The 10,882-nt window shown below is 52.0% G+C and overlaps 1 protein-coding gene across 3 annotated transcripts in view; it reads left to right on the forward strand.

The window, feature by feature from the left end:
- The window catches only part of LOC115100359, a 181,193-nt gene extending 171,238 nt beyond the window's left edge, over window positions 1-9,955 (forward strand). For all 3 annotated transcript variants that reach the window (XM_029618776.1, XM_029618777.1, XM_029618778.1), the window contains one exon: window positions 9,422-9,955. In XM_029618776.1, the coding sequence (XP_029474636.1) occupies window positions 9,422-9,598 (177 nt within the window). In that variant the 3' untranslated portion in view covers window positions 9,599-9,955. The remainder of the gene's footprint in view (window positions 1-9,421) is intronic.
- Window positions 9,956-10,882: the final 927 nt, after the last annotated feature.

Consider the following 10,882-nt stretch of genomic DNA (forward strand, 5'->3'; position numbering starts at 1 on the left):
ACCTTGGTGAAGATTTGAAGTCATTTGGAGTGTGGAAAGTCTCATAAAGATGATATTTCTACAATGCTCTCTCACCCTAGCTTGAACACTGGGGGGGTAGATTTTCAAAAAACGTGAATAGGCGTACTTTTGCTGGCGCATCAGGCGCCAGCAAAAGTACGCTGGATTTTAGTAGATACGCGCGGAGCCGCGTGTATCCGCTAAAATCCTGGATCAGCGCGCGCAAGGCTATGAATTCTGTATAGCCGGCGCGCGCCGAGCCGCGCAGCCTACCCCCGTTCCCTCCGAGGCCGCTCCGAAATCGGAGCGGCCTCGGAGGGAACTTCCTTTTGCCCTCCCCTCACCTTTCCCTCCCTTCCCCTACCTAACCCACCCACCCGGCCCTGTCAAAGCCCCCCCCTTACCTTTGTCGGGGGATTTACGCCTCCCAGAGGGAGGCGTAAATCCCCGCGCGCCAGCTGGCCGCTAGCGCGCAGGGACGCGACCTGGGGGCGGGTCCGGAGGGAGCGGCCATGCCCCCGGGCCCGCCCCCGAAACGCTCCCGGCACGCCCCCTAAACGCCGCGACGACCAGGCCTGCCCCCCGACACACCCCCCTCGGACAACCTCGGGACTTACGCGAGTCCCGGGGTCTGCGCGCGCCGGTAAGCCTATGTAAAATAGGCTCACCGGCGCGCAGGATCCTGCTTGCCTAAATCCACCCGGTTTTGGGCGGATTTAGGCAAGCAGGGCTCTTAAAATCCGCCCCTGGGAGCATGGGGACCTCTGTCCATGGGCATAACAATTTTTCTGGTCATGCTGCAGCTCGAGGCATTGATAGTAGAGCTCATGGCTGTCAGTGAGGGACATTACCTTGCCATAGATTCAGTTTTTTAATCCATTCACCATCCCTTCATTTTCTGGTCCAACATGTTGAGGAGGCAGGACCCTGAGAACAAATCTTTTAGAAACCTGCCATCTAACTTTCAAGAAAAATCTAAAAACGTGACTCTTCCGGCAAGCCTTTCCGGAATTGCAGGAACACTCTGACACCGGTCAAAGAGCAAAATAGCTCAATATAAAGCCCACGACCGCCCATATTAGGGATGTGAATCGTGTCCCCTATCGTCTTAACAATTGAAATCGTCTGGCAGGAGAAGAATATCGTGTTTGGCACGATTTTTTAGTTAAAAAATCGTTAAAAATTGTTTTTTCCGATTAGTGCGCACTAACCATTGTTAGTGCGCACTAACAGAAAATGATACAATTTGACACTTTTCAGGTCAGTTAAGGTCAGTTTAGGAATGAATATGTATTCCTATTGGCTGCCCTCTTATTTATTCATGTTACCAAGGTTCCCACTGACAATATATGGGGGATGGGAAATGGAAACAGTTGGTAGCTTGACAAAAAAAGTAATGTGATCAGTCAATGTGACTAGAACTTGTGCCCTAACCCTGATACCAGGGGTGTTGTGATCTTCCTGCACACAGTGCCCTAACACTGACACCAGGGGTGTTGTGATCTTCCTGCACACAGTGCCCTATCCCTATTAATACCAGGAGTGTTGTGATCTTCCTGCACACAGTGCCCTAAACCTGACACCAGGGGTGTTGTGATCTTCCTGCACACAGTGCCCTATCCCTATTAATACCAGGAGTGTTGTGATCTTCCTGCACACAGTGCCCTAACCCTGACACCAGGGGTGTTGTGATCTTCCTGCACACAGTGCCCTATCCCTATTAATACCAGGAGTGTTGTGATCTTCCTGCACACAGTGCCCTATCCCTATTAATACCAGGAGTGTTGTGATCTTCCTGCACACAGTGCCCTAACCCTGAAACCAGGGGTGTTGTGATCTTCCTGCACACAGTGCCCTATCCCTATTAATACCAGGAGTGTTGTGATATTCCTGCATGCAGTGCCCTATCCCTAATGCCAGGAGTGTTGTGATCTTCCTGCACACAGTGCCCTATCCCTATTAATACCAGGAGTGTTGTGATCTTCCTGCACACAGTGCCCTAACCCTGATACCAGGGGCGTTGTGATCTTCCTGCATGCAGTGCCCTATCCCGCCTGCATTACTAGTGAGAGGTTGGCTTCACAAACAGAGGGGAGCTTCCTGACCCTCACTCCTCCCCTCCCCCTTGTCCCAGCCAGTGAATGGTGTGTGGGTGAGGGGGGGAGGATGGTGAGGCTGAAACAGCTCCTTCCCTGCATTACTAGTGAGAGGCTGGCTTCACAGACAGGGGGGTGCTGCCCGACCCTAACTCCTCCCCTCCCCCATGTCCCAGCCAGTGAATGGTGTGTGGGTGAGTGGGGGGGGAGGATGGTGAAGGCGGAGACAGCTCCCTCCCTGCATTACTAGTGAGAGGCTGGCTTCACAGACAGGGGGGAGCTGCCTGACCCTCACTCCTCCCTTCCCCCAAGTCCCAGCAAGTGAATGGTGTGTGGGTGAGGGGGGGGGGGGAGGATGGTGAAGGCTGAGACAGCTCCCTCCCTGCATTACTAGTGAGAGGCTGGCTTCACAGACAGGGGGGAGCTGCATGACCCTCACTCCTCCGGGGTGTTGTGATCTTCCTGCACACAGTGCCCTATTCCTGATACCGGGGGTGTTGTGATCTTCCTGCATGCAGTGCCATATCCCTGATACCGGGAGTGTTGTGATCTTCCTGCACTCAGTGCCATATCCCTGATACCGGGGGTGTTGTGATCTTCCTGCATGCAGTGCCCTATCCCGGTTACCAGGGGTGTTGTGATCTTCCTGCATACAGTGCCCTATCCCTAATACCAGGAGTGTTGTGATCTTCTTGCACACATCCCAGTATCAGGGATACGGCACTGCATGCAGGAAGATCACAACACTCCTGGTATCAGGAATAGGGCACTGTGTGCAGGAAGATCACAACACCCCTGGTATTAGGGATAGAGCACTGCGTGCAGAAAGATCACAACACGTCTGGTATCAGGGATAGGGCACTGTGTGCAGGAAGATCACAAAACCCCAGAGGAGTGAGGGTCAGGCAGCTCCCCCCTGTCTGTGAAGCCAGCCTCTCACTAGTAATGCAGGCGGGATAGGGCACTGCATGCAGGAAGATCACAACACCCCTGGTATCAGGGTTAGGGCACTGTGTGCAGGAAGATCACAACACCCCTGGTATCAGGGATTGGGCACTGTGTGCAGGAAGATCACAACACCCCAGAGGAGAGAGGGTCAGGCAGCTCCCCCCTGTCTGTGAAGCCAGCCTCTCACTAGTAATGCAGGGAGGGAGCTGTCTCAGACTTCACCATCCTCCCCCCCCCTCACCCACACACCATTCACTGGCTGGGACATGGGGGAAGTCAGGAGTGAGGGTCAGGCAGCTCCCCCCTGTCTGTGAAGCCAGCCTCTCACTAGTAATGCAGGGAAGGAGCTGTCAGCCTTCACCATCCTTCCCCCCCTCACCCACACACCATTCAATGGCTGGGACATGGGGGAGGGGAGGAGTGAGGGTCAGGCAGCTCTCCCCTGTCTGTGAAGCCAGCCTCTCACTAGTAATGCAGGGAAGGAGCTGTTTCATCCTCACCATCCTCCCCCCCCCCCTCACCCACACACCATTCACTGGCTGGGACATGGGGGAGGGGAGGAGTGAGGGTCAGGAAGCTCCCCCCTGTCTGTGAAGCCAGCCTCTCACTAGTAATGCAGGGAGGGAGCTGTCTCAGCCTTCACCATCCTCCCCCCCCTCACCCACACACCATTCAATGGCTGGGACATGGGGGAGGGGAGGAGTGAGGATCAGGCAGCTCCCCCCTGTCTGTGAAGCCAGCCTCTCACTAGTAATGCAGGGAAGGAGCTGTTTCATCCTCACCATCCTCCCCCCCCCCCCTCACCCTCACACAATTCACTGGCTGGGACATGGGGGAGGGGAGAAGTGAGGGTCAGGCAGCTCCCCCCTGTCTGTGAAGCCAGCCTCTCACTAGTAATGCAGGGAAGGAGCTGTTTCATCCTCACCATCCTCCGCCCCCCCCCCTCACCCACACACCATTCACTGGCTGGGACATGGGGGAGGGGAGGAGTGAGGGTCAGGCAACTCCCTCCTGTTTGTGAAGCCAGCCTCTCACTAGTAATGCAGGCGGGATAGGGCACTGCATGCAGGAAGATCACAACACCCCTGGTATCAGGGTTATGGCACTGTGTGCAGGAAGATCACAACACCCCTGGTATCAGGGATTGGGCACTGTGTGCAGGAAGATCACAACACCCCAGAGGAGTGAGGGTCAGGCAGCTCCCCCCTGTCTGTGAAGCCAGCCTCTCACTAGTAATGCAGGGAGGGAGCTGTCTCAGCCTTCACCATCCTCCCCCCCCCCCCCCCCTCACCCACAAACCATTCACTGGCTGGGACATGGGGGAGGGGAGGAGTGAGGGTCAGGCAGCTCCCCCCTGTCTGTGAAGCCAGCCTGTCACTAGTAATGCAGGGAAGGAGCTGTTTCATCCTCACCATCCTCCCCCCCCCCTCACCCACACACCATTCACTGGCTGGGACATGGGGGAGGGGAGGAGTGAGGGTCAGGAAGCTCCCCCCTGTCTGTGAAGCCAGCCTCTCACTAGTAATGCAGGGAGGGAGCTGTCTCAGACTTCACCATCCTCCCCCCCTCACCCACACACCATTCACTGGCTGGGACATGGGGGAAGTCAGGAGTGAGGGTCAAGCAGCTCCCCCCTGTCTGTGATGCCAGCCTCTCACTAGTAATGCAGGGAGGGAGCTGTCTCAGCCTTCACCATCCTCCCCCCCCCCCTCACCCACACATCATTCACTGGCTGGGACATGGGGCAGGGGAGGAGTGAGGGTCAGGCAGCTCCCCCCTGTCTGTGAAGCCAGCCCCTCACTAGTAATGCAGGGAAGGAGCTGTCAGCCTTCACCATCCTCCCCCCCCCCCCACCCACACTCCATTCAATGGCTGGGACATGGGGGAGGGGAGGCGTGAGGGTCAGGCAGCTCCCCCCTGTCTGTGAAGCCAGCCTCTCACTAGTAATGCAGGGAAGGAGCTGTTTCATCCTCACCATCCTCCCCCCCCCCCCCTCACCCACACACCATTCACTGGCTGGGACATGGGGGAGGGGAGGAGTGAGGGTCAGGAAGCTCCCCCCTGTCTGTGAAGCCAGCCTCTCACAAGTAATGCAGGGAGGGAGCTGTCTCAGCCTTCACCATCCTCCCCCCCCCTCACCCACACACCATTCAATGGCTGGGACATGGGGGAGGGGAGGAGTGAGGGTCAGGCAGCTCCCCCCTGTCTGTGAAGCCAGCCTCTCACTAGTAATGCAGGGAAGGAGCTGTTTCATCCTCACCATCCTCCCCCCCCCCTCACCCACACACCATTCACTGGCTGGGACATGGGGGAGGGGAGGAGTGAGGGTCAGGAAGCTCCCCCCTGTCTGTGAAGCCAGCCTCTCACTAGTAATGCAGGGAGGGAGCTGTCTCAGACTTCACCATCCTCCCCCCCCCCCTCACCCACACACCATTCACTGGCTGGGACATGGGGGAAGTCAGGAGTGAGGGTCCGGCAGCTCCCCCCTGTCTGTGAAGCCAGCCTCTCACTAGTAATGCAGAGAGGGAGCTGTCTCAGCCTTCACCATCCTCCCACCCCCTCACCCACACACCATTCACTTGCTGGGACATGGGGAAAGGGAGGAGTGAGGGTCAGGCAACTCCCTCCTGTCTGTGAAGCCAGCCTCTCACTCGTAATGCAGGCGGGATAGGGCACTGCATGCAGGAAGATCACAACACCCCTGGTATCATGGTTAGGGCACTGTGTGCAGGAAGATCACAACACCCCTGGTATCAGGGATTGGGCACTGTGTGCAGGAAGATCACAACACCCCAGAGGAGTGAGGGTCAGGCAGCTCCCCCCTGTCTGTGAAGCCAGCCTCTCACTAGTAATGCAGGGAGGGAGCTGTCTCAGCCTTCACCATCCTCCCACCCTCTCACCCACACACCATTCACTTGCTGGGACATGGGGAAAGGGAGGAGTGAGGGTCAGGCAACTCCCTCCTGTCTGTGAAGCCAGCCTCTCACTAGTAATGCAGGCGGGATAGGGCACTGCATGCAGGAAGATCACAACACCCCTGGTATCAGGGTTAGGGCCCTGTGTGCAGGAAGATCACAACACCCCTGGTATCAGGGATTGGGCACTGTGTGCAGGAAGATCACAACACCCCAGAGGAGTGAGGGTCAGGCAGCTCCCCCCTGTCTGTGAAGCCAGCCTCTCACTAGTAATGCAGGGAGGGAGCTGTCTCAGCCTTCACCATCCTCCCCCCCCCTCACCCACACACCATTCACTGGCTGGGACATGGGGGAGGGGAGGAGTGAGGGTCAGGCAGCTCCCCCCTGTCTGTGAAGCCAGCCTGTCACTAGTAATGCAGGGAAGGAGCTGTTTCATCCTCTCCATCCTCCACCCCCCCTCACCCACACACCATTCACTGGCTGGGACATGGGGGAGGGGAGGAGTGAGGGTCAGGAAGCTCCCCCCTGTCTGTGAAGCCAGCCTCTCACTAGTAATGCAGGGAGGGAGCTGTCTCAGACTTCACCATCCTCCCCCCCCCTCTCACCCACACACCATTCACTGGCTGGGACATGGGGGAAGTCAGGAGTGTGGGTCAGGCAGCTCCCCCCTGTCTGTGACGCCAGCCTCTCACTAGTAATGCAGGGAGGGAGCTGTCTCAGCCTTCACCATCCTCCCCCCCCTCACCCACACATCATTCACTGGCTGGGACATGGGGGAGGGGAGGAGTGAGGGTCAGGCAGCTCCCCCCTGTCTGTGAAGCCAGCCTCTCACTAGTAATGCAGGGAAGGAGCTGTTTCATTCTCACCATCCTCCCCCCCCCCCTCACCCACACACCATTCACTGGCTGGGACATGGGGGAGGGGAGGAGTGAGGGTCAGGAAGCTCCCACCTGTCTGTGAAGCCAGCCTCTCACTAGTAATGCAGGCGGGATAGGGCACTGCATGCAGGAAGATCACAACACCCCTGGTATCAGAGTTAGGGCACTGTGTGCAGGAAGATCACAACACCCCTGGTATCAGGGTTTGGGCACTGTGTGCAGCAAGATCACAACACTCCTGGTATTAATAGGGATAGGGCACTGTGTGCAGGAAGATCACAACACCCCTGTTGTCAGGGTTAGGGCACTGTGTGCAGGAAGATCATAACACCCCTGGTATCAGGAATAGGGCACAAGTTCTAGTCATATTGACTGATCACATTACTTTTTTTGTCAACTACCAACAGTTTCCATTTCCCATCCCCCCAACCATCACGTCAGTTGGAACCTTGGTAACATCAATAGATAAGAGGGCAGCCAGCCAATAGGAATACATATTCATTCCTAACTGACCTGGAAAGTGTCAATAATTTGTATCATTTTCTTTTAGTGTTCCTGAGTTTCCATTTCCATTTCCCATCCCCCCAACCATCACCTTAGTGGGAACCTTGGTAACATCAATAGATAAGAGGGCAGCCAGCCAATAGGAATACATATTCATTCCTAACTGACCTTTACTGACCTGGAAAGTATCAATTTGTATCATTTTCTGTTAGTGTGCACTAACTGGAGTTAGTGCGCACTATCTCCCGTTAGTGCGCACTAACACGATTTAACGATTTTTAACGATAAATCGTTAGAATTTCTATTGTATTGTGTTCTATAACGAATTAAGACGATATTAAAATTATCGGACGATAATTTTAATCATTGAAAAACGATTCACATCCCTAGCCCATATACCCTCAGGACCCGAACTCGCCCTATCTGGACAGTCCACTTGCTATGAAAGACCCTTTCTTGATACATTAGCTCACTAGTTTTTGCTCTTTCCATGTTTTTGCCCACCAACAGTGACAACAGTCACCTGTATACCCCTACCAGTACATTCCAACCTTACGTACCAATTATTTGTAGTTAGTCTTATCATTTACTCATGTTATTTGATGAATTATTGCCATCTATTTTATATTTAATATTTACCGATATACATTCTTTTGTTCTAAACTCTGTTTAATGTTTAATGTAACACCTTACCCTTGTTTAATGTTCAATACTTAATGTTTAATGTTTAATGTAACGCCTTACCAGCGACAGTTTTGTTCTATGGAAACCGACCTGATTCTGTTACGCTTGGGCTCCGGTCAGAAGTCATGAACACCACCCAGCAGGGTGGCTCCAGGTGGAGAGAGACAGGAAGCTAGAAACAGTGTCTGGTTCCAGGCTGGGTCAGGGCAGGCAGCAAGTAGCAGTGTCTGGGTTCAGGCTGGGTCAGGGCAGGCGGCAAGTAGCAGTGTCTGGGTTCTGGCTGGGTCAGGGCAGGCGGCAAGTAGCAGTGTCTGGGTCTAGGCTGGGTCAGGGCAGGCGGCAAGTAGCAGTGTCTGGGTTCAGGCTGGGTCAGGGCAAGGCAGGTCAGAAGGCCCGTAGGCCACACACACACAGAAGGCCCGTAGGCCACACACAGTAAGCAAGGCAAGGCAGAGAAGGCCCGTAGGCCACACACACACAGAAGGCCCGTAGGCCACACACCGAAAGCAGAGCAGGCAGGTCAGAAGGCCCGTAGGCCACCCATACACACGGAAGGCCCGTAGGCCACACACCGTAGTCAGGGCAAGGCAGGTCAGAAGGCCCGTAGGCCACACACACACACACAGAAGGCCCGTAGGCCACACACCGTAAGCAGAGCAGGCAGGTCAGAAGGCCCGTAGGCCACACATACACAGAAGGCCCGTAGGCCACACACCGTAAGCAGAGCAGGCAGGTCAGAAGGCCCGTAGGCCAGGTAAGAAAAGCGAGGAAGAAGGCCCGAAGGCCGCGCAAGGCAAGGAAAGCACCCGAAGGCCGCGCAGGGCAAGGAAAGGCCCGAAGGCCGCGCAAGGCAAGGAAAGGCCCGAAGGCCACGCAAGGCTAGAGCAGGGAGCCCAGGTGAGCTCGATGCCGAAGCACCGAGGGAACTGTCAGTCAGGGTTATAAGGGCCAACCCAGAACATAGAGTGGACAGGGGAGATGGCCTGGGCCTGTCAGGAGAGCCAGCACTAGAGGGACCCCTTGTGGTGAGGCGGTTGCACTGCAGCCAAAACTGTAACAGATTCGATATTTTATATCGAGAATGTCGGTATATAAAAACCCAAAATAAATAAATAAATAAATATTCATGCTTGCGCTCAGAGGGTTACGAGGAAACACCCATGTAGGAATTCCCACATATTCCAGTAGAGCTCAAAACTCTAACAGCTTGGAGAGAAGAGTTCATTTAATAACTCTGGATGACATCACCCATATGTAATGGCCAATTCAGCTTGCTTATTGACAGAAAAAAATTGTTTTTCCAGTTGTCTCTGCTAATTTTGAAAAAGACAAAAACTGTAAATGACAAATAAGTTCTTACTTTGAAAAAATGATATTTTTTTCTGTGTGATTGTAGAAGAATAATTTCACTGAGAAATGCAACTACTATCCTGGCAGCCTACTCAGACAACCATCAGAAAACAGGAGAGAACTGATAACTCCGGAAAGCGATGTCACATTGGGTGATGTGCTGCATATTATGAGGAATGATCTGAAGAAAGCAAAAAACAGTGCTAAATATATAAGCAGGTAGTTGTTTTGAAGGGGATTTTTTTTCTAATTAATATTTCAGAATGGTTTTCTCCCAGGTACTTTGAGACAACTATGTGCACGGAGCTTGATCTGGACTTTCCTCTCCATATATGTGCTGATACCCCGATCTGAAGTTCCTGCAGCAGTTTTTTTTGTTCTAATGCACCACAGAAAGACATTATTGTAGCGTTGGCTCCTCCTGGACCATCCTTCCTTTTTTATTTCTTTTCTCCTGTCATTTACCTTTGTGCTTTTCGCTATCTATGCTCCTGCCATTAATGCTATGGTTGACATATTTTTCTTTATACTATCTCCTCATCCATTATTTTGGTTACTTCAATTTTCCTTTTTTTTTTTTTTTTTTTGCAGTATAATGTTCAATAAATACTTATATAAAAATATGTACATACCCATGGAATTATTGCTGTCATTGTATTCATTTATTTATTATTTGGATTTATTTCCTGCTTCTTTCAATATAGAGATTCAGTCAAAGAGGGGTTTCAACATAATAGATATTTAGCCTAAAAACAGGTCATTTGTAGCTTCATATTACAAAAAATGTAAAGATTTATAATAGCAGCAATATCACAATGCAATTCAACAAAATAACATGTTCCTAGAGGCCTAACTCTAAAATAAATCAACAGTCTTAAGCTCTAACTCTAGCAACAAATAACTCCATGGTAAAAACTCTGGCTTGTAGCAGCACAAATTAAGGCAAATTCTACTCTTCTTCTTTCACTTCTGCAGTCTTTCCTATCTCTCATCTCTCCCTCAATCACTGCTTTCTTTCCTCCTCTTTAGCCTCTCCAGTTTCAATTCCCTCCCGCAGTCGCATCTCACTCCCACAGCTCGTTCCACTGTTGTCAGATTCATGTTTGTATATTTATTATCTGGAGTTATTTCTCACCTTTTTAAAATAAGAAATTCACTAAAGGTAAGGTTGCACTATTAGAATGGCAGTGTTTAATAGTAGAAGATGCCCAGTAAGGACTGAGCCAGAAATAAATCAGCAATAATAACTACATTTAAGATAAATACAAGGACATGAGAGAAGAGATATGCTTGAAAAAGTTACATGAGCTTGAAATATGTCAACAATAATCCTCAAATTTAAAAATAATTATACATCATCTTATCAGGATAATATTTTGCACCTGCACATTTAAGGCACTTAGTTTATTTCAGTCTTTGCTCTGTAGACCTTACATCTAAACAAGACAAACATACAGGAAAAAAATTGGGAATTTCATTTATTAAGAAAATGGTTAAAACAATAAGG

Source organism: Rhinatrema bivittatum, chromosome 10 (assembly GCF_901001135.1).
Source record: "Rhinatrema bivittatum chromosome 10, aRhiBiv1.1, whole genome shotgun sequence".
NCBI classification, from domain to species: Eukaryota; Metazoa; Chordata; class Amphibia; order Gymnophiona; family Rhinatrematidae; genus Rhinatrema; species Rhinatrema bivittatum.